Below are 24,451 nucleotides of genomic sequence, written 5' to 3'. Positions count from 1 at the left end.
AGCACTTAAAGCTTACCGATTAACATGTAATATCTTGTTTGTTTAATTAAAAAAAATGTTAAAAAACATAACATAGGCACACAAACAACAAGTAATTTGCGGGAGCTATTTATTTGAACAGAGCTGGGCTAGCTGTTTGCCCCTGCTTCCAGTCTTTATGCTAAGCTAAGCTAACAATCTTCTGGCTCTAGCTTCACCTACGTAAGTGGTGTGTATCCTCTCATTTATCACTTGACAAGAGATCAAAGAAAATTTTCTGTCATATTTCCAAAAATGTTGAACTTTTTCTTTAAGAAAGAACTGAAAGAAATTTGCATCTATCCTTTAAAACTACTGGGCTTTAATTTAGTAAACACGGGCAGATTATCTTTCAGCTAAATCAGTGTTTTTGGTTAAGAATGCTGGCAGCAGAAACATATCAGAAACGCAAAAATGACTCATTTTTACAACTACATTTATTAAAAAAACAAAAATAGAACAAAAACAAAAAAAGCAACCAGTGTCCCACCAGGGATGAGACAGTTTACGGAGAGAGACATTTTTAAAAGCATACAAACCAGCAAACTGTAATCTAGCAGCATCCAAATGTTGGAATCTCCAAAATCATCATTTATATATTTAAATATATAGTTTTGTTTTGTCTTTTTTTTTGCCCTGGCAAGCTACACACTTTACAACATACACAGAGCTTTATCTCTCCTTAGTGCAGAAAAAAAAGAAAAAAAACAAAACAGATACCCTTAATAAAATAAACAACTTTAGGTTAAATAAGCTTAAATAATAGTGTTAAATACAAGACACTTCTGTGGCAGATATGTACAGAAATAAACACATTTGGCATTGTAAGTGTGGTTCACTGGCGCTTGCTCTAATGCTCTAGAAACCACTGCATAAGAACACATTTTGCTGTGATAAACTACACACACACACACGCACGCACACCCACGCACACACACACACACCTTCATACTTACAATTTTATATCAGTGAGCCACAGACAAGGCATGTGTTTATAAAAGAGAATTAAAAGCAAAGAGAAACAATCCATTTACAACCAAGAGTTTTAGGCACAGTCTCTTCCTGTTTTATAAATACATGTCAAGTACGACTGCTTCTCGACAGGAACTCTTCACGTTTGTGCTAACTTCTTTTATCTTTTTTTTTTTTTTTTTTAAACACAGTTTTGTAACTACCACTTCATTATTGCTAGGACATTGTGACAGTGAATGGAAACTACTGACAAACGTGTGTAGGGAAAGCACCTTTAAACATCAAAATTACTGCCATGTGACCCTACATTACAACACTGAGGAAAAGAAAAGTGGAATTCATTAAAAGGAAAAAAAAAAAAAAAAAAAAAAAAAAAGAACGGCCCAAAACATCCAACCTCGAAACTTTTGGGACTCTGGGAGCCAGAAAAAAAAAGGGTCTCAGTTGAGCTACATTCATTTTTCCCACCGCTGTATGTTTCAAGACCGCCACATGTGGATTCCTCTTGGTGCAAGCAGACAGTAAGTACCACTTCATTATGTCCAGTACATTCCTCCCCTCCTCGCTTCGCCCTCTCGACTTTCCTGTGTCCGTGAAGGCCGGCACAGAAACAGCTGTGTGACAGTGTGTGCAGTACGATACAGTACAGCTGAGTATACAGTACAGTAGACTGACGTGACATACGTAGGTAGATTATATGTTGACTACAGTAAATGAGCTTTACATTCCACTACTGTAAGAAGATCCCACGGACTCGGGCGGGGCCCCAGGGGGTTGGTTCCTGTCCAGTGCAGGAGATGAGGAGGTTTCCCAAGAGTCTCTTTTGCCAGGATAAAGAAACGTCAGAAACAGCCCTGCACTTCAGACAGAGGAGGATCCCAAACTAAGGTCCAGATCAGGGTTTCAAGTCTCTCCACACAGGGCTGCACAACAGTCTCCTAAGCAGGGTTTTTTTTAAAAGACTTGATTACTCTGGGGGCCCGTAATGGTTTGTTTTATAGTTTGTTTGCCTGTGGATGATCTGGGAGTCTTAAGTAGGAGTTGAGTGGGTGCCCAGGAGGAGTGAAGGCCATCTCTCTCTCTCTCTCTTTCTGTGGGTCTCTCTCTTTTTCTCAGGGTTTCTTGTCAATGGTGTGAAAGAACCACTCTGTGAACTTCCTGAGCTGAGCCGCCGCAGTCTGGCTCTCCTCCTGCAGTCGCATGTTGTCCTGCCTCAGGTGCTGCACCTCCTCCTGCAACATCGCCTTATCCTCTTTCTCCTGAACACAAAAACACGCACATACACACAATCAACACCGGGACATGAGGCAAAAATAAATGAGTACAAAAGAGGTTGATAAAAGCCCAGCTATTACAAGAATATCCGTCTATCGTCAGCACTGTGTAAATGGGAGGCATTAACATGGCAAAGCAGCCCTTTTTCTGTTCCGATAAAACAGCACTTCCTCTCTCCATTTTAAGCACATTAGTTGAGGTGGGGAAATGCTGGGCTGGGACACAATGAGGGAAGGAAGCAGGATATTAAATTAAGTGGACGAGTTTGTATTACACAGACCGCAGGGCACCCATTACTCAGTGTCTATTCTCTTGAGCTGCGTGACACAGACATGCACTGATTGCTGACATGGAAAAAGAGCGCAAAAAGGTGATGGAAAAAAATTAGAAACTACTTTGATAAATGTGAACTAACCTTTCTGAGGTCATGCTGCAGCTGCCTGAGGATCACCTCCAACTGGTTGACTTTGCCAGTTAGTGTGGAGGGGGCGCCGCTGTTGGGTGGACACAAGATAGGATGTTGTTAAGACTCACAAAAGACTCATTTATCACATAACTTAAACACAATCACCACTTCTACCATGATACAGGAGCTGATGGTGGACAGTTAGCTAAGCCCCGCCCCCTTTAGTGGCTTTTTGTTCTCAGTCGTCTTATTGTCAGCTGAAAAGATGACTGTTGCCAGCTGATTTTAATCAACTTTAGCTAGCTAGTGTAAGCTAATGGTAACGCTATAACACAGAATGAGGAATTCATGAAAGGATTGCATGACGATTTGGGGCCATTAAACCTGCAGACTGCAAAGGGTGGAAAGCACCTCTTACTACGCTGCCAAGCAAATAGTGTCTTGGTGTTCCTTTGCTATTTGCACATATTTAAATTGGGTAATATGCCTAAATGATTTTGATGGGATTGAGCCAGTCCATTTCACAAAGATTAGTGCAAATAGTCACACGCAGTTACAGTGAAATTATTAGCATCTGCAGAGAGTTCATGGCTAACTGAAGCGCATTTAGAAAGGGTGTCATGCTCAGACTTTCAATTGATCATGGCAGCAACGATTGTAGCCAGACTAAGGCATTGTCATGCCAAGCCATGTTGGTCCAGACCTGTAGCTCGTGGTCTCATCTCAGTTTTAGTTTCTCTCTGCCATTATTATGCCTACAGAATAAAGGCAATATTTATACTGTGCCACGTGGATCATGTCAATCAGACACCAAAAAAAGAACAAATTGCACTCAGCTACAATTTTTTTGGATGTGTTTGTGCTCTAACATCTTTAGCACAGTATCTTTTGTGAATTGGACCTTGAGACGGGGAAGAAAGTGGTTGCAAGTGATGCGCATTTCACGGTGCTATCAGCGTCTGTAATCCATTCTTTGTGAATTCACCAACGAGTTAGATCAAAACTCTGATGCCAGCTGACTTTTTAATGTTTCCAGCTGATTTTTTTTAAAATGACGAGCCTTTAAAATGTATTAAAAGTGAACATGATGGCAACGCATTTGGTATTTTGCTTTAAGACTAAAGCTAGAGTGGACATGGAAAATAAAGAAGAGCACTGTTCATGCTGAGCTATTTATGCCTTAGTACAGTATGATCAATAAAAATGTAATAAAATTGTTGCTTGTTCCAACATAACCCTGGATCATTTAGATGCTTACTCTTCAGAACATATTTGGACAAGCAACACAGTGGTTCCATTTATGCCTTAATGTATTTTTAAACAGGAAGTCTCACTTTCACTGGAGACAAGGATTTGAGGATGAGAAACTAAAAAGCAAAATAAATGTAACACTATCTAACGCAGATTTGGGTGAACATTTCCTGTAAACTCACATATTAGAATACAGAAGTTAGCCAATGACATGCTCCTTGGCTTTGTAAATGACACTTGCTTACTGTTGTAGGTTGTAATGTAGCCGTCTGTCAAGGTTATTACTGAGTACTGCTCTGATTAGAGTTTCATGCACACCACTTCATCATGTGGAGAAATCCAAAGCTCAACAGGCCTGCTGTGCCTAGTTATGGTTGCTAAGCTATGATTGGACAATTCACAGTTCAGGGGCGGGTTTTAGCTAACAGTTAATTATGCTCCTTCTACTGGAGCTTGTTGGTGCTTGTGTGTTTGTGTCTGTCTGTAAAGCCTACTCTGCTTCCAGTGCTGCTCCCTCTGCCTCCACCACCCGTCTGGTCAGCTCTCTGGAGATCTGCAGAGCCTCCGCCCGCTGCATGTCCGTCATGGTGCAGAAAGACGCTACGCGCTGGTCTGGAGACAGAATAGATGACATAGCAGGTCATAATCTGCCCTCAACATCAAAAACAGGAAATGTGTTTAGCAACGCATTTCATGGTGTCAACATGCAACTAAAATACAGCAGAACAACACACTCGCATGCACGCATTCATGACAGGATGGGGCGATTCATTCATGCTTTGCATGAATGAGTGATTTGGGCTTAGGTCACAAAGCCACCAGAGGCAGTCCTCCCATACTGAGAGATCTCAAATCAGACAATCAGGAACAAGGTGGTAAACAGAGCATTTTTAGACCATCACAGATTAAGAAAGTCCCCTGGGTGTTGCTCCAGTACCCTCGCCCCTCTGAGCTTCCTCCGACAGCTGTTTGGCTCATAATGGGCTGGATCCCAGAGAGCTGTAAGGCACCAGTCATGCTTGTTTTACCATATCAGGCCCTTAAGCTTGCTCAAAGCCCCATGGAAAACCCAAACTTGGCATGTTATGCTTGGGGACTGCTCAGTTTTGAGGCGTAATGCTCTTTTCTTTAGAAACCACTCTCTCTCTCAAGCCCTTGGTCTGAGACTAAAGATAGGAGGATCTGCATATTCATAGAAAAAAGATTAAGGAAACCCTTCCATTAATTTACCCCAAATGAAAGCTAATCCACTCCAAGACAAAAGCTGATCGAGCCCGGAGTCGGTTGTTCAGATGAGGCAGGAAAGGGAGACCAAGCTTTCATTTACATATGAATGGACATTTTCCTCATATGCGATGGCTGCATCAGAAAGATTAAAGACTTCTAGGAAAGCAGTGACGGGTACGGAAAAGCAGCTTGTCATTTTTTGCGTGACCTGGTGTCCAGATTTATTGGACAAGCGGCTGAAAATCAAACAGATTACACCGAAGAGAAAGCACGACAATCTAAGTGAGTGAACATGCTGTGCTATACTTATTTGTGAGGGAATATTAAAAACATATCTAATATTTGACGAAGAGAGCTTTCAGTGATTGCACCAAAACCCTTTTGTTGCTGAAATTTAGCCCATTTTTAATTCCATCTGCTTTCAAAAGTCAGGAGGGCACAGCGTTTTTGTGGATGCTGCAAGCCAATCCAAACTGAATATGAGCAGTGTCTCAGGATGCGCATGATCCTGGGAGACTGGTTGTGAGTATTCTAAATGCTTTGCATCTCAGGCAACTGCTTTCTGCCCTGCCTCTAAACAGAGCTGGTTAAACATACATGGCACAATAGCAGCCTGGAGCCACTTTCTGCTCGGCAACGAGACTCCAGTTTACACAGCGCTTTTTCTGGGCCAGCCAGGCTGCCGTGACAACTGCCTTCTTGCTGCCAGTCAGAGTCTGCATCATCTCCACTGATTCCACTCATGTTAAATGATATGCTGCGGGCTATGCAGCAGGAAATGTATCAAAGAAGAAACTCCACAGAGGTTTCATTAATTATGACAAATGAATGGTCACATGCTACGTTGCCCGCACGCTGGTCTCGGGGTCAGAGGGAGTTCAAGTGGAAAAAAATACTCATGACATGTTTCCGTGATAGATGGGAAATACACTGGCATGAGAGTGGTTGCAAAAAGTACTTAAAGCAGGAAATAAACAGAAGTGATGATGCTGACTATGAAGTGGCTGAAACATGCTAATTAACTGAAAATAGAGTGAGACTGAGTGAAAAGACAGATTTTAGTTTTGACAGGAACGCATCACAAGACAACTTTAAGTCCTTCTAAACAAAAACCACAAATATTCTAAAGCAGCCATTCAGCCAGTTTACAGGAAACAACAGGGCACCTTAAAAATGAAAATTTCTATTTCTAAAGACATAATCTGCCGCTTTGAGCCAGACGAGATGTCTGTCATCATTCTGTAGAAGAAAAAAAATCCAACATCTTCCAGACCATATTCAGATTTAATGGACAAAAGGCCGAGAGAGCAGCTGAAATTACCCCAAACTATCAACCCAAGAGCTTAATAGTAAAAGGCATCGCTGTAAGAATTCTCCCTGAGTGGCCACTTGCTGCTTTATGGTGTGAAAATTGGCTCCATGTCTGTGCTGACAAATGATGGCTCATTTTTCCAAGTTACAGTGCTTGATGGGAATCGCAATGGGGCTCAGAGCAGAGGCGCAAAAAGCAAAAAGGATTCCCACAAGTCCCCTCCTACAGCACCTTAGGAGACACTAGAAGAAACACAAACACAAAGCACACAAACCTGCACATGCAAGCGAGCTAGCACTTGCAGAGTAGACAGACACGCAAACACACACACACACACACACGCACACGCTAAGCAGCCAGGAGGAAGGGGTGGTGGTGGGGGTTACACAAGGTGCCAGCAGCTTCAGCCAGGCTGGTTACCTTCAAAGGCTCGTGCTGCGTCAACCAGGTGAGACCAGTCCAGGCCCGAGGCAGTGTCTGGGAGGGGCATGAGGCCCGGGTCGCTGAACTTGGACCTGTCCGCCAAGGAGCCGTCAGAGAACCAAAACTCATCTGCAGAGACAGGCAGGCACTCTGATCAGTGTCTAGGCCTGGCGTGAGTTTAGGGCTAATCTCTGAGTCGCCCATCAGTTTGGATCAGAGCAGACAAGAGGGGTTGGGAGAGGAATGGAGGGGCGTAGAGGGGGGGAGGCAGGGGACTTATTTGGACTAGTCGTTGCTGCTAGAAGGGATGGTATTTACCTTACTCCAGCCTGCACATCAAAACACCTAGCTCGAGTATATGCTGACTAAAGTGGCTCCTGTCCAATCATACCTTCACTTAAGACCAATTCTAATCTAGATGCACCGAAAGGACAAATCCTCCTCAACGATTTAACTTTGAAAAGTGCTATATTTACATAACAGCACAAAGGCTCACATTAAACCACCTTCTCCACATAGCACTCACAAGGCGCTGTCTGAGGGACGATAAATGACTTGTCTAAGTGAATGTCTTCATGTTTCAATCAATATCTCTTTTCCCTCCCCTCCGTCTCTCCCGCCCTCCCTCCCTGTCAGCCCTGAAAGACGGGGAACGCAATAAACAAGCTCCCCACTCTGCAGAGAGGCATTTAGAAAAGCATGAGTGGAGAAGCAGAGACAGAGAGAGCTTGAGGTGATGCTGACACTCTCCTTTCAATTTACCCAGCGTCTTAGAGCTTGAGTGATTCACTGTTTACCAAATTGGGCTTTTTCAGTAAGGGAAAGAGAGAGCCTGTGTTCTCAACTACCCTTCAAAACAATCAGGAATCCATCAGGTTGACAGCCAGAAGAGGCTAAAGAGAGAAACATCTTTCCAAAAGCCATTTTCTATCTGACGACGGCAGCCGGAGATGGGTGAAGAACGGTATGGAAATGAGACAGGAGGGACGGAGAAGGGAGGCAGGCAGGGACTCATGAGTGGATGAAACATAATGTATGACAGACATCGTGACATTCCTGATGGAGAAATAGGCATGTTCATGTCACAGATCTTAAAGACCTGCAGCGGCGCAGGCAGGACACATCACACCTCTCATCACTAATACATATTCAGTGGGTGCTGTGAGAACAGTAGAGAGGGGAATACTAGCCAGCAGTGACAGGTGTCTGCTTAATGCAGACGGAGCGGCAGGCCCCTCGCAAGTTGCACGCCGCCTCGCCCAGTTCCAATTAGTTGGCTATATTGAGGAGTGTTGTTGGAGTGTGTACCAGTTGTGCTAATGATATTGGTGGGACACAAGTGGCTCTTCAAACAAGTATCTATATCCTGGCTTTTATCTGGTGCCAGAGAAGAAGAATGATAATCCAAGAGCAACATGCAGAGAAGTCTACTTTAGCCTCTCTGTCTCTAAGAGGTATTTTAATAAGACAGTGCAGAGTTTGTTTTCTTTCAAGCTGCTTCTCTGCAGTACCCTTGGTGAAGTATTGTGCACATTGCTTTTGCAGCAGCTAGCCTAGTGAGAGTTTCACTGTCTGTACTTACTCCTTAGGTTGGATGCTCCCTGGTTGTGGATCATGCGAGGAGGCAGCGTGCTGTGGTAAGGTGGGGTGGTGCTGAACAGGATGTCGTTCGGCATGGCTTGGTCCAGCATGGAGCTGTGCGAGCTGGCGTAGGACGAACCCTTACGGTTACTGCACACGCTCTCATCTGATAGCGTCCGGTATAGTGAGCGTCTCGGTGACAAACTGCCCACAGCTGACACCTGGGAGAAGGAGAACAATTTGTCAAAAGATTGTCACAGCAATGCAAGCTGAATGACCTCCAAACACCCAGCGATGCCCTCTCTCCCCCTGTCTCCACCATCCCTGTGTTTTGCCTTTCCTTCGGCACAGCAGGTTTACATGAGCGGGCAGCTGGGTGGGTAAGGAGGGAACATCGGGGAGCAGTGTCAGGAATCAATTACAGTCTTTGCTCTCAGGAAAATGCAGATGGATCGAGCACAGCTGGAGAGTGTCTGGCAGAGTGGGAAAAACAGGGGACAGGACTTGCGGAGGTGGTGACAGAGGTCATTGCACTGAGACAACCAATAGTCACTGAGCTTAATGTGAGAAACTGCAGCAGGCAGAGGAGACTTTGTATAAGTGCTTCAATACGAGATGGAAGGGAAAATAAGAGCTGATAGGCTGATGCTAACACCGAGGATACTAGAGTTGGCACTTTAAGGAACATTGGGTGTTTTTCAACCTGCTGTATGTAATTTGGTTTTGCAAGGGTTCTCGTTTCCCCAAATCTCTACAACAGAGGTGGTGAGTGCAGTTTGCAAGATCCATCGAGTCACAATGGCCACATATATTGGAAATACTCCAGCATGAAAAAATACCGTCAATAAATGAGGGCAATGTATGTAAAAATAATCCCTATAAGCAAAAACCTCAGGCCTCAGACTACTCTGTCTCCAATATTTTTTTTCTACTTTGGCTATAAGCTAAAGTCAGCTTGTGACGGATTTCTTTACATGGTCATCTGCTACAGGCACACTACCGTAAGTGTTTAATGTAGCCTAAACTGCTACATGTAGCTACATGCTAATATAAGGGAAACGTGTAATCTTAGTTGCAGATGTTGTTAATTTCTGCCCAATTTCAGATCATATTCTTGAACATGTCCCATTGTGAAAATTTCTCTATGGTTTTATTGGTGGTTTTTCATGGTAGAAAGTGCTTCTATCATCTGTTACAGACATTCCCTGGCTGCAATGACGGTGCAGAGATGCCAAGATGCGGAAGACCTGGAAATGCTGACCAATAAGAGCAGACTGGGCTTAAAGAGACAGGCGCTATAAGAGAATTTCAGACAGAAGGTGAATACAGGTGTTCCAACACAGACAGTATGAGAAAACTGAGTGGATTTTAAAGCATGTAAGATGTTCTAGTATAAACCAGAAAATGAGCCTAGTAAGTCCCCTTTAAAATCTTGTGAATAAATGCAATATACATTTTTTTTTAGTTTGCTTGTTTACAAAGCAGACCAAGACCCAATAAACACAGTTCAATGAGCCAATGACTAATGCACTTTAATGCAAGGCCATTGCAGATGTCAAAAGGCAACTCAAGGTCAGAATGAACAATCACAGAAGCTTTGAGGGTTTAAAAGCAGCATCATCCTGGGGGAATGTCCTCTGTGCACAGAGAAAAATCACACAGAATACCACTGCAGAGATAATCAAGTTTCATGACTGTGGCCAGAATTTTGACAGAGGATCTCCTGTTTAAACACACAAAACCACAAGGGCCAATCCAATCCATCATTGTCCCTTTTAGCTTACATAAATATTGCAGGAGTGACATCAAAAGTAGCCACAAATGATATGCGGGGCAGTTGGCCAGATGGGTAAATGTCTGCCTTTGGCTTCCCAGCTGTAACCAAAACTAGACTGCATCCCCACAAGCCAACACCCAGCCATCTCCATTTCAAAGCTGGATCCCCCACAAATCCCACCGTGACAATTTAACAAACATCTAGTACGTCTTTAAAGCGGAGATATACACCGGAATTCAAAGCAGCATGTATACATACTGCCTCCAAAGAACATCTCAGAGGCTTTAACTTAACAAGGTTGTCTCTTATTGCAAGTTTTCCCACCCAACTTTACAAGATTAGACCCCATAAGGTTCTCGCTCATCAAAACAACTTTAAACAGGATTTGCTGCTCTCTCATATAAAGCAAAAATAGCACCGATTTAGAGCTCCAATAAATGGAGTCACGGCAAATGAAACCATTTGCAATAGGGCTTAATGTTTTTTCAGAAGCCATCTATTTATTACATCTACAGCATCAAACCAGGCTCTCAGAACACATCTTGGCACTGGATAACTGAACCTGCTGTGCACATTACGCTGAAAAAATATTGTATTAATCAAACCTGCAAGATTATTGACTATTTTAGTGTGTCTAAATCCACCTCAGCTGGCAACAGTCCCCAACCTAATTCAGACTGTAATGTGTTTGAATTCTTCTGCACAACAGCAACGCTCCTATGAGTCGAGGCAGCAGTGACACATCCGCCGAGATTTTTCCTGATTTTCCTGACTTTTTTTTCCCTCGCCGCTCGCACTGAACAAAGACAACAGCCAGCATTGAAACCCTTTGACGTGCCACTTGGGAGGATGTGTTGGACAACCACCTATTCAGATGCTATTTTTCTTTCCCACAGGAGGTTCAAAAGAGGAACGTTGTGGGAGAATAAGCTGTGAACGGCCTTTCCTTTACGTCACACACACAATAGTCTGCCTGTCTGTGGAAGGGCGTCTCAGCGGACACCGCGGCTGGCAAGGAAAATCTCTCTGCACCTGCTCACCAACACAAAGAGTGGCATCGGGTGAATACCGGAAGTGACACATGTATTAACCTTTAGGTAATTAAACAAGTCAGACTGTATTAAATGTGAAATAAATCAACAATGCTGCCAACACTGTCGTTACTGTATTTTGATTCATTTACGTGCCAGCTGATGATTGAAAACATGAAGTCCCAGAGAAGCTGCTCTCAGAAAAGAACAGTATGCATTTATAGGGATCAGATGTGTATATGGTTAGAGTGTCTGGCTCTGTGCCTTCCTTCATGCCTCTCTCTCACAGATTGCTTTTCCACACATTGTATTATCACACTGAATCATACCGGAGAGTGAGCTTACAACAAAGACTATACTGCTGTTTGAATCCAACAAACAGTGCTGTGTACCTTTGTACTATGTTTTCTTTCTCCGTGGGAAGCAAAACAGAATCAAATGAAGGGAAATCACAGCACAGGCCTGATACAACTGCTTTCATTTAAGGCGCTGACGCTGCCTGGTCCTGTTGTAAGCATCGCATTTTATATACTGTAAGCCCGAGCACAACAGCAAGACAAACTAATCAGTGCACTGAGCTGCTTCATGTGAGGGACAAGGCCTGCCTGTGCCAGAGGACATGCCTGCCTTCTGCAGGGATGAAGTGCATTTCTATTAGAATTGAGCAGCATCCAAAAATAACCCATTTGTATGTCTCCAGGGTCTCTTCTTGTAGATAATGGAAGGGGGTTGGGGGAATGGTGTGGTGGGGACTGAAGATGCAATTAATAGAGTCTGCAGGACCCAGGAACATCAAACATCGATGCACTCTCTCCAACTCCCTGCCTTTAATCCATGACATCCCGACTGAGCAAACCCAGGCCCCGTTATAAATTAAATTATCCAAACACTCGGTGCCAGTCAGTGGGGACTGAAAGGGTTTTGTGTTGGGAGAGATGAGCCCCGTCAGCTGTGGTGCTCTGCAGCAGGGCCAGCTGAAAGGCAGCAGATGTTTGTCCTGCTTTTACTTGCTTCCCAGCAAGAGGTTATCTGCTCTGCCTCTGGCCTTGTGGGTGCTATGCCTGTTAGTCAGCATGATGAAATAGCCTTAGGGTTTACAGTCGGTCCTAACAATGTCATGTCATCATGCAAATAATTATCACTTCCCAGTTTCAACAGGTTTTATTTGTCCGTGTGTGGAGCAGAACATTACAGTTATCGAGTAATTTAGAGGTTAGTTAGCCACGATGACCTCACCTTCCGAGTCCTGTCTTCTCCTGGAGGGCTGTCGGGCAGCATCATTTTAAGGTATTCTTCTTTTGAAAGTCTCTGCAGTGATTTTCCATCCCGCTCAGCAGCCTGGAGCCGGCAGGCAGCCTCCTGTGCGTACAGCTGCCTGTAGACCATAGAAAAGGCACAGAAGAGCGGAGCTCATCAAAAGAGTCATGAAAGATACATCCTGCAAGGGAGGCCCCGGGCAATCGCAGCTTGGGTCCAGCTATTTAGAAAATAATGTCAGTATCACACCAAGGGTTCAGGTGGATATGTCTTAGCATGCCAACGTCAGGTGCCTCCATGCTGGTCAGTTGAACGTGGGGCAGCGGGGGTTGGAGAGGGAGCCAGGGAGGGAATTTATTTCCAATCCCACTTGGTCCCATCTCACTCTGCCAAACCAATGATTAAAGACAGTGTGAAGAATGCAGCCAAGCACTGTGAGAGGTAGAAAGGAAGGAAGGAAAAAAGAGGGTTTTGGACAGAAATTACATCCAGAGACAAGTGCAAACCACAGACTCTAGAGGAGTGTTCAGACAACAACAGAGGACACAAGTGCTGTTAGACAGGATTGGAAAAGGACCCACAAGAGGTGACATGTTTTGTTTTGGTGGTGGTGTTTTTCATTTCAATGATTTTGAGGGTGCTGTGTGTTTAGAGGGGGGACACAGTGAAGGGAGGATGTGACTGACCTGCCTGGTAAAGTTGAGTGGCTGTGAGACCTCTGCTTTAAGTGAGCAGCCTGTGAGAACGACATACTGTGTACTGGTGGCAGGGTGTTACATGGCCAAGGGGGAATATGCTACACAGCGAGACGATGGATAGTCTGGCTGCTATGGTTACCTGGAGACACTATTGCTGAGAGATGCCCTATTTTTAAGGGGACCTTTTATGCTTTTTCTCATTTTCTGACATATATATAATGTTACAATTTCGACTTTTCACGTTAACGTGGTCAAAGTATCAAGTTTTGAGGTAAACGTATGTAAAGTAATCCCTGTGAGCGAAAACCTCAGGCTTCAGGCTGTTCTGAATACTGTTTCCACTGTTATTTTTCTAGTTTAAACACAAGCTGACATCAGCTTTTAACAGATTTCTTTACACGATCTTACTACTACACTACTGCAAGTGTTTACATTACATAGCCTACACTGCTACATGAAGCTACATGCTAACATCAGAAAAACATGTGATCCTGGTTGCTGATGTTAATTTCTGCCTGATTTCAGATCATATTGCTGGAACATGTCCAGTTGTGTTTAGAAGCTTTTATTGGAGATTCTTAACAGGAGAAAGTGGCGCTATGCACAGTCACTCTCCAGCTGCAAGTACGCTGCTACATGTAGCTACATGCTAATGTCAGGGAAACATAATCTTGGTTGCTGAAATAAATTTCTCTGCAATTTTGAATTATATTATTAAAGTTATTATTAAAGTGCCGCTATTCTCTTCTACTGTCATTCCCCTGGCTGCAATGATAGTGCAGAGGCGCTGAGGCGGGGAAGACCCTGAGGCGCTGACCAAACAGAGCAAACTAAAGAGAGAGATCAGGTGCTAAAACCGAGCGTTTCAGACAGAGGGTGAATGCAGGTGTTCCAGCACAGACAGCATGAATAAAATTAAGTGTTTTCTGAACAATAAATCATGTATTCTAGTAGAAACTCAAAAATAAGTATGAAACTGAATATGAGCATAAAAGGTCCTCTCTAGGCACCATGGCAACTGATCCCTAAATACATAGACGGGTATTGCAAATGTTCACGTCTGATTGCCAGATGCATTCTAACTGATCCATGAGATCTGTAGTTCAAAGACAATTGCTATAATCTGAAGGCTGCTTCTAGGAAGTAGTGCAATAATTGAGCTGGTGGTTTGGTGCTGAAACTGTGGGAAACAGCCCCCTTTTTTCCCTCTCTAACCTTGTTCAATTTGTTCTTACATGATCGATCCATGATTACGGCATGATTGGAACAACGCTAAAGCCCTGACCTTTGCAATTAAAGGTTATTCTACTGTGCTGAAGCGTTTGTTCAATGCCTGCAGTGTGTAATAAACGTTCTCTTGCACAGCAGGTCCTGAGTACAGGTGGGAAAAAAGAAGGTACGTTTTCATCTACCTGTTATGAATACACGTTTTTAATGCCAGAAATTTGAAGACAAAAATAACTAATGAAATGTTTTTAGGCTTGGCTGAGGAGAAACTGCAATAAGGGCTGATGGAAACAGTTTTCTTTGATTGCACCTTGATGTTGTGGTATCTTTTTCTGCGTCTTCTACTGTAGACAAAGCATTGATGTTGTGCTGCTTATAGCTTAAACTTGACCAGAACCAATATGGATAAAAAGAGTGTTGGTGTCGGAGTGCACGCAGCCACAACACCCTTGGTTTGAGTACAGACTGGGTTGCTTGTTGCATGTCCCCCCCTCTCACTACAGGAGCTGATAAAAACAGAAGGAAGTACTGTGGACAGCCCACAGCAGTAGGATTCTGTAGGAGATACAGCAGAAATGTCACAGCCACTGATGCACAGCTGGTTGTCCTCCATTCTCAGCATGTGCCACATGGCAAGACTAGCACTTTAGACTTGCCATGAGACACGAGTGGGGTGGTGGTCTGGGACAAACGGGTGAGGGCTGGGGGAGGGGTGTGTGGGGGAGCAGGCTGGGCCAGGGAGGTTTACCAACTGTGTACCTTGAACGCTCAGACAGCATTTTGAGAAGGAAGGCTAACAAGCTTTCCGCTCCTCTGGAACAAGAAGCAGAAGCAAGAGAGAAACAACCCGGGGTGAGAAGCATTGTAACACATCCTGCATTACATACAGTGTTAGAGCAAATGAGAAAAGTTTTTAGAAAGGGGGGAAGAGAACCTTCATTATGTTAGAACAATATCTGTGAGTAATATTAGGCCATTCATCATGAGGCACTGTTACGTAAGATGAAATAAAACTGTAGGAATATATAAACAAACAATGGGGAGGGTAACTGAATTACAGAGCTTTTTTCATAAGTCGGCAGGAGATGACTTCGCTGCATGCGATCAATCACATACTCCTTAAGTGGAAAATTTCACAGCCTAAATGAAATTACTTGGGAGCTCGAGCAGAGGGATTCTTCCAGGGCAAATCTCACATTCCCTCCTCCAAAATATGCCCGCAGCCCACACACAAACACCTTCAAACAAGCACACACACACACACACATCTACACCCACACCATCAAAGCTGTGTTTCAATTTCACCATCAATGGCTCTCTGTTCTCTACAGTGAACCATTTAATCATCAGACAGATACAGTCAGTCGTCACTACTCATATAAAGTCAGAGGGGAGTATACATCCTCAACCTGGCTGAGCGGCTGCATACATTCCTCTTCCTCTGTGATATTTCTAGAAGCTATTTTGTGGCGGGTGTGTCCTTGGGCGGCATGTGTGACAGCAGTGTGTTGTTGTTGTGTGGATTGTTGCTTGGCTCCCAGCAGAGATGCTGATCTGGTAGAGGCTCAGCCTGGCAGTCCAAGGGGACGGGGCTTCACGGGAACAATCAATAACCGCAAGTGACATGTGCCAAGTGTATTATGTCCGCGGCTTCATTGAGCTTATTTATTTTGTGGCTGTCGGCTTCAATCAAGGCCAGTTTATGCACACTGGGTGGGCTGATGGAGGGGGAGACACTTGTGTTGGAATGGGTCTGGCTCTTGTGCAACAGTAAGTCTGGGAAGAAGCAGCTCTACAGTGCTGACGAGGCCAGTTAGCGTGATTAAAAAGTGTGTCATCTAGCTTTGCATGATAGCTAGCGCTGAACTTAACATGAACTGGCACCAATCTCTAACTTTTTTCGTAAAGAGCATATTTGATGATCTCACACATGCTCTCTCTTGCTTTCTGGCTCTCACACACACTCACCCACACTCTGAAATGTTGGGAGGTCCCTCAGTGCTGTGGGCATCCTCGTCATCATCGGTCGTCTTCATGCCCACTGGGAGTTTACAACCAGGCTGTGGTCGTGTCTGTCCACAGGCCTCTGAGCTGGGCTCCGGCCCCGGCTCTGTCCCTGTGCTGCTGGTCTGGGGGATGGTGTACACCTTGGAGGAGTCAGCGGACATACAGTATCTGGCACCACGGGCCAGGGGACTGCCAGAGTGGTGTGAGCCACTGACCGAACAGCAAAAAAAATAAAGCATAATGTAACTCAAAAGTGACCAAAATGAATGACTTTAAAAACAGAGAAAAAAAGCATGACAGCATAAACAAACATCAACAATGGAAAAAATGAGAAATGCTACAAACAAAGCTCAGATGTTGAGAAATAACCCAACAGGATGATTTTCAACTTAAAATGATTATTGAAAGCTCTGCCACGATGACATCATCCCCTCCACATCAGAGTAGAGTTGAGTTAGTTCACCTCTGACCTACATTGGAAGATGACTCACATCCAGTCTATCGTGTGCATAAACCCGCTGAACTTTGCCCTTTCAATATTAAGTCAAATATCAACTGACAAACCAGATTAAAGGGTCAGTGCATTCAAATCAGAAAGACGCATATTTTACAACTTACTCCCAGCGGTAGCTCAGCATGTTTTTTTTTTGTAGAGGTTTTGAATAATTCAAAACTATGCCCTCTGCTGATTTCTGACTCTCAAAGCGTAATAAAAATTACTTAAAAAATAACTGTATGGCTACATATCACTCGGTAAATGGGAAAATGTTTCTTATTTTGTGATCTAGGTGAACTGAATCCTGAGCTTATGATCAAATGGTCAAAGGATTGGTTTATTTGTAGAGACAGGGATGTATATTTCTAAAACTCATCATATCATCATATTTCTGCCCCAGTTTCTAAAATGCAGTAACAACTTAGTGTCTGGTTTATATAAAATACATTTCATTTAAATGTGGCTATGTGTCATTTCCTTGTTTATGATTACTGTTCAAGCTTTGTGAAAATACTCAGAATAACTCCATATGATTATACTAAATCCTCATTCATGTTACAGTAGATTTATGCAGGATGAATGAATCACATTTGACAGTGATGGGATAATGAGCCATGCATCAAAGAAAGAGCACTCTGCCTGTCTGTGCTCCTTTATAATTTGCATTGCTTACATTGCATCCTTTGCAATGTTTAGCAATCCCCCACATCTACTGTAGCTTCCTGTTCATCTCATCATCAAAATGAGGGTGGACAGTTTGTGTTTCGTGTCATCTGACTGGTGAGGATTCATCTGTTATCTGCTCAACTGGACTCAGGTTTAGACAAACTGCACAGGTCCATAAAGATGTCGGGTTTTGGTCCTAACATCTCGTTGTTTCCTGGAAAACTTTCAGCAAACACAAAACATTCTTCTAAAATACCTCTGAGGCATCAGAGCTGGCTGAAGCTGGAGGCACTACACACTGTTTCCATATTCATGACCATCTGGGCCACACCCTGCAAAATGTGCTCCTGCTGCTTCACTGTTTGCTCAGATGACACTCGGGTGTCAAAGACCATTACATAAAAGGTGGGAAGCATCGGAGTAGTCAAGGTGATGGCATGGGCTCTTTCCTCATTTCTGAATGATGTCCTGGAGTGGACAGCTCAGACGCCTCCAAAACAGGTCAATGATCTCAACAGATTGTGCTAACATAATCCTGTATGGCATAAACAAATAGATACCCATTCTATTTCATAGAGACAGACTGTGAGTGGCTGCAGGGCCAGCTCGCCCTGACACCCCTCCTCTTTCCCAGATGGGCCCCAGTCTGGTGAGCAGGACTTGGACGGTGGTGTGATGAAACCCCCCGTGTTGCTGTGGCCTGACAGTAGCCCCACCCACCAGCTTCTGCACAGCTGGATGAGTCAGGCTGCGGGTTAGGAGTGAGGGCGCGCGGTTGGGTGAAAAGGTCAGCTAACATCCAGCAACCACTCCTTTTGTGCATGTGTGTTTACTAGAACAGATAATGAGTGGCAGCAGCGTTGTATGTGTTAATGTACATCTGCATGTTAAAACACAGTGGATTGTGCTCTGAGCCATGTACCATGAAAAGGGGGGGATTTTTCTCAGCGGGCAAATCAATGACTCAACACGCTAGAATTGAACCACGACCACAGAAATAGAATGAAAGTAGAACAGAGATTTCCATTCAAATCAACACAGCAGGATGGTCAGAGTGATGGCTTGCTGCAGCCTTATAGGTGATCAAATGTAGTAGCATGAGTAGCATTTATAATGGGTTATAACAGGCTAGTTCATCTCAGTTTCAACTGCTGTTTGTTGGACACTCACACAATAAGCCCTTTCTTCTCCAGTAACGTTAAAGCTAATCTACGACAGTTTGCAATGTTTTAAGAGTTACGTTCACTAAAAAATATCTTGGATAATGCTTAACATGTAGATTTGTTAGTTTGCAGATAAGCTACTGACTAAAGAAGCTACACCAATAACAGAATCACAATCTTCAGAATCCACGTCTTTAATGTCAGATGTCACCGAGATTTCAGTTGATTTAAGCTGACCGTTGGCTCGCTAACACCAGGACACACAGGTGTTGATTATTATGAATGTGATCACAGGCCTATAAGCCAGACTTAAGTAAAACGCCAATTCAAGCCCCTTTCACACGTGCAACCCTGAACTTATCTCGACATTATCCAGAGGAGCTGTATATCAGAATGAAACTACTGACTACTTGTTGAGTCCATGTGTTACAAGCATGTATAATTGTCTGGAGAATTCAGAGCAAGCGAGTGGGTGTGTTGATGACATTTCTATCCTGCAAATGGCGCACAACTGGAAGAATACAAACATCCAAGGGTGAAGAAGAAGGGTCATTTATACAAAGACGTCAATGAAAAAGTCTAACTGGAGAGATGATGAGATTCAGGAACTCCTGTCTATAAAGACAGACACCGAAATCACCAGACAGATTCAAGGTATAGCAAGAGACTCGAAATTACTGAATGGCTACATGAACAAAAGACTGATTTTTGCAGAGTACAGTTTGCATCACGCCCAGCCTCGCCTAAACCAAACAGAATATTTCCAGTGGGTCAGGGCGTCTTGAATTATCAAATGATGACAGCAAACAGTTCATGTCTGTTCTACTCTCATCCTATTTCTACAGCCACAACAGCATTAAATAAATGCCCTTAGAGAAGACAGAACATCAACAGTCACCGCTGACATTGGCTGGAGTATACAGCAGAGTGACAAAAGGCAAAAACAGCATCAAGCACAGTGGTAAAGTAGCCTTAAGGATGGCCTCAGCGCTCTGTGGCTGAGATTCAACATATCACCATCTCTGCCTTGACCGACACCAAACAAAGTTTCAGCTGCAAAACAGATGGAAACTCTAAACTGTCTTTAAGGGGGAAAACATTAAATACAACACACATCCCGTCTCTGCACTGTACCTTGAATGGGACGAGATCTCGCTCAGGTCCCCGATGCTTCCTTCCGTCACATGACTAGACATAATGGCAGAGGCGTATCCTTGTGGCAGGTACAGTTTCCCATGATCCTCTTCTGATGCCCCGTCCTCATGGTGCTCCGATACCCAGGGGTGTCCCTGCTCCCCTACCCTGCCCTGTAGCAACACCCGGGCCCCAGGGGCCACACAGGGATTAGTGTCGATGCCGCTGTCTGTGGACGCCCCTTTGATGTAAGTGAGGCCCAGCATCTCCGGGTCCATCAAGTCTCCAGAGCCAAAGTGCTTATCATCGCTGTTGCTGGAGGCGTTGCTTGAGAGGGTGTTGCTACTTGAGTGGCTAGAGTTTTTATCGCCCGTCTGGTAGAAAAAGAGAGAGCAAGAGGGTTAGAGGAGATAGAAATACAGCGCATCAGACAAGGTCAAACAGCAGCTGCAAATAATTCTTACGGTTGCTTTAACATGCTTGGTGCACCAGAGGGGGATGGGTTTACCCATCAGGCTACATCACATGTTCATGTGTCCCTGACTGGAGCGACTGCTTGTTTTCTTGACGGCTTTGATGCTGTCGGGCTGGTTGGCAGCAACAGGAAGGAGTACAAACAGAATATGCTGAATGTCACATAATGCGTTTGTGACCACTTCAAGGAGAACTACGCCCATGTTCAAAATCCAAACATGTTATTCCTGTAGTTTTAGAAAGTCCAAAAATATTAGTAAACATGACTAAATCTCTCCCAAATGTGCTAAAGTGCTAAAACTCAAATTTGTGATGTCATCAAGATGAAAGTCTGATGCTGCCCTTGACAATGAAATGGGAAACATGCTATATACAACACTGAGAGCACCCAGAGGAATGTCCTGAGCATAGATTCAATCAGGCTAACAACAACAACCACTTCTGGGTAGACAACTGGCAACTGATTAGAACTGCAGATATATATGTGACATATATGTGATATAAAGTAAAACATCATTGGTCTGACCTGCCTGATGTTCCTGCTGTGCTTATTTTATGTACTGTGTTGCTTGCAAGCATCCTCGAGAAACCAAATGTACAACTAACCGACTGTGACATCTCACTGCCAGTTGAACTAATGTTGAGTGCAAGTTTGGGGTAAATTCAAGTTGACATTTTCTTTCGTCTGTGGCCCAACAGCTAAATTAGCAACCAAAACAAGAATGCGGTCATTAATGAGATATGAAAGCCTCAAACATGCATTTTAGATGAATGAGATGAAAATCTGTTGAAAAATGAAACATTCAACATGTTGCTGCCATATGTCCAGAGCTGTCTTTGAGCATGTTTGCTCTTTGCAGATAGAAATCTGAAAAACTTGAACCCCTTTCCACTCTTTATTGTTACCTGGCAACCCCAAACATGACAAGACTTGATATCTCAGCTGCGCAGTTTAACTGTATGTTCAGAGGTTTCTACCCACAAGTTACTGTTGGAAAACATGGTGATTTGGTCTATATGGGTGCATTTTCTGTTTCAGAACTGAGAACGCTAAATTAAAATAAAGGTCATTTGGGTATAAAAAAGAAAACAATCATCCCATGGGTCCAAAGAAAAAAAAACAGGCTTCCATTCATTGTCTATGATGACATCACATGTTTGAGACTTATCTCTCTGGTTTCTGGCTTTGAGGGAGAGCAGCTCATGTTTCTTTCTTTTTGGAGTTCATAATTTAGGTGGTGTTCCCCTTTAAAATGTGGTGCTTATGTGAGAGAACCACGAGATCTGGCCCCTATATAAGTTTTTAAAGGGGGGTATGACATTTTCATCCACTTTTTTCTCAGTTCTGACCAAAAAGCCAAATTTCTTTATGATACAAGCTTGATAAAAATATGCCAAGTCATGCCAGAAGTCTTGACTTCAGTTTGCATCCTCAATGTAGGTCAGTACCCTAATAATTAAATGTATTGACTAAAAACAAGCCTTCAGTGAAGGGGGTTAACTCGATGCTTAACTAGAGAATATTTAACTAAGACTTCAGGATTATGACCCGTAATGTTTTCTTCATGCTGCTATGCTAAACCCTGCTAAATCATGAAGGCAGCTTAAATCACATCACATCAAAAAACAGCTACTCTGATCTAAAAAACAGGCTCTGTGCATTAGGGAAAGAGAATGCCATGGGAATGGTTTAAATTTTTATCCAGCGGCCCAGGTTAATGCAACACTGGCTGAAAGCACTGAAAGATGTTGTTAGCTGTATGCGGCAGCCTCCAGCATCAAAGGAGAAAGAAAAGACGAAAGGAGAGACAGTGAATGGGCCAAAAAAAAAAAGATAAATGAGAGGGGAATATAGAGAAAGGAGAAAATGAGAGGCTCGAGCACTTAATATATTCAACCTTCTAGGAAAATGTGTCCTAGAAAAGTGGGAGACAACCAGAAATGGTGATGAGATGAGACGCCCGTTAGCATGCTGATGAAGGAAAAGTGATAAGTGCAAAGAGCGGCTAGAGGGGACGACATGAGGTTGAATACCCCAATTGAGTTGCTGCTTGCTGCAAAGCACATAAACAAGGGTAATCTGACCTCACCCCAATTCAAACACTGATGCGGGGTAAACCAGGTCTGACACTGCAGAGTTGGGCATCTACTCCAAACACAGCACACGTACTGTAGAGGCTGCATTAAATACTTTGGAGCATCGTGCCCTTCAAAACAAGTTCAATTTCAAATCACTTCCATTAAATGTCATGTGCGCAGCTTCTGTCAAACTGGAATCAAAGTAGGTCAGACATTTACCCTGGACAGCTTGTTGGGTGAGTCCTTCCCTCCTTCTCTTTGCTTCAGAGGGTTCAGGATCTTGGTGGAGGGGATGTGCCATTTGGCCTCTGTGGACCGAGAAGAAAAGAGCTGAGTGTGGAGAAGTGCCAGGTTTGAATAGACAGCAAAAATCATTGTTGAAAGACTCACCTGCCGACCTGGTCCTCTCCAGGGTGGGCTCCCGCTCCCTGTGGATCTCTCCGTCTCCTCCCTGGATGTCACCTGCCCGCTCATGCAGGATAGGGGAGGGACACCTGGCGAAACAAAGAGGAGAAAAAATGGGCTGTAAATTATTTTCTCTCTATATAGTGAGCTCTGTATTCTAGTCAGAGAAAGGCTTCAATAGATTTACCACAGATGTACAGCAATTAGCTCAAGATCATTTAAGGTCGAATCACTTGAGCTTATAATAGAATAAAGAAGCTGCCACACAACGCTGACAGGAGACCTCCTTTCATTCGACTCAGGCACTCTCTTGCTCTTGACAAAAGAAAAAGAGCAGCAGATTTTCCAATGCGGGTCTTAATTAGACCTTTAAGAGCTAATAAAGGTTACGACGGATGAACAGAGGCCGTGCTGTCGCGTGATCTTTAGCTCAGACTCTAACCGGAGATCAATCGGCCAGTCAACGCGTCTGTTGCTCTGCGTCGTGGCAGCTCTGACAGGGCACAGTGATCCCTGAGAGTTCAGTGCACTTTTGAGGCCTCTGACAGAAAGGCAGCAGTGTGCAGCTAAGCCTCTTGTCATGGTCTGTAACCACTTACAGACAGACACTGGTCTCTGATGGATTCTGCTCATGTACAAGACTCAGCCTGACAGATGTTACGCCTGTGCAGTCTGAAGCCCCTGCATACCATTATATGATCGAAAGCAGGAAGAAAGAACTGAGCATTGAAAAGAGATCTACAGTATATTGATATGTACCGTTAAGGGGTCAAAACATATGAAAACTGGAAAACTTTGATGACAGAAGGAAATTGTGGTGGCTACTTTCATGTTGACAGAAGCTGCAGGGTCTCTGTCAGCTGAAGCCTCTTTCTCTTTCTCTGTTTCTTGTGATTATTTTTTCTCAAAAGATCTTTTCAACTGCTTTCTCCAAAATTACAGTGTAGTTTGCTAAAATGGCACTCCAGCCGCAGTGGGTTACACTGAAGGACAAGAAAGAATTCTTTCTAATCACTTCCTATCATACTTAAGTGCTCTTCCTTTTTTATATTCTGAGCAGAGGAAAGAAGATGTGCTCAAAGTTACAATACCAAAAAATACTGTACTTGGCTTGGATTTTTAATGGCTGTAATAAAAGTGAATGGCTTAATTTACAGAGTGGCCATTTATGTGTGAGGTCGCCTTTATGTTCTTCTGAATAAAATCATAAAAAAGTAAGGTTTTGGGATGATTGAGAGGAAACTATAATAATGAATGTTGAATGAAAAGAAATTTCATACATGAAACTCATCATCCTCCATCATCCTAATTTTAAGCTCTGGATGTGGTATTAAACCGTGGCAGGCATAATTTTATTGTTTTGTCAGATATCGTTCCTTGCACACACACACGCACACAAAAAAGGTGACAACTGGCCAAAAGTGCGGCTGATGATTTAGTCATTTCATGTGGAAAAATTGCTGTCATTTTGCAAAATTGCAAGTTCTCAGAAATAGCGCTTGGACTGATTGTAGCTGCATTCATTACTGAAAAACTGCGTATTCCTGGAGGGACTGCTTGAGGCTGTTTCAA

At 43.6% G+C, this 24,451-nt stretch overlaps 1 protein-coding gene across 7 annotated transcripts in view; it reads right to left on the bottom strand.

Moving 5' to 3' along the window:
- Window positions 1-700: 700 nt before the first annotated feature.
- The window catches only part of LOC126406601 (signal-induced proliferation-associated 1-like protein 2), a 100,848-nt gene continuing 77,097 nt past the window's right edge, over window positions 701-24,451 (bottom strand). For 3 of the 7 annotated variants that reach the window (XM_050070972.1, XM_050070970.1, XM_050070971.1), the window contains exons 12-21: window positions 22,865-22,968; window positions 22,694-22,782; window positions 19,922-20,295; window positions 16,424-16,672; window positions 12,510-12,648; window positions 8,467-8,686; window positions 6,882-7,013; window positions 4,417-4,534; window positions 2,681-2,759; window positions 701-2,249 (exon numbers count right to left, since the gene is read on the bottom strand). In XM_050070972.1, coding sequence (XP_049926929.1) covers window positions 2,103-2,249; window positions 2,681-2,759; window positions 4,417-4,534; window positions 6,882-7,013; window positions 8,467-8,686; window positions 12,510-12,648; window positions 16,424-16,672; window positions 19,922-20,295; window positions 22,694-22,782; window positions 22,865-22,968 — 1,651 coding nt within the window. In that variant the 3' untranslated portion in view covers window positions 701-2,102. Of the gene's footprint in view, window positions 2,250-2,680; window positions 2,760-4,416; window positions 4,535-6,881; window positions 7,014-8,466; window positions 8,687-12,509; window positions 12,649-12,779; window positions 12,963-16,423; window positions 16,673-19,921; window positions 20,296-22,693; window positions 22,783-22,864; window positions 22,969-24,451 lie in introns of those variants that run through there. The other 4 variants (XM_050070974.1, XM_050070973.1, XM_050070975.1 and 1 more) reach the window with 4 other exon arrangements.

This window comes from Epinephelus moara, chromosome 19, assembly GCF_006386435.1.
Source record: "Epinephelus moara isolate mb chromosome 19, YSFRI_EMoa_1.0, whole genome shotgun sequence".
Classification (NCBI taxonomy): domain Eukaryota; kingdom Metazoa; phylum Chordata; class Actinopteri; order Perciformes; family Serranidae; genus Epinephelus; species Epinephelus moara.
Note: the sequence above shows the minus strand (reverse complement) of the source record. Positions and strands in the feature narration are given on the sequence as shown.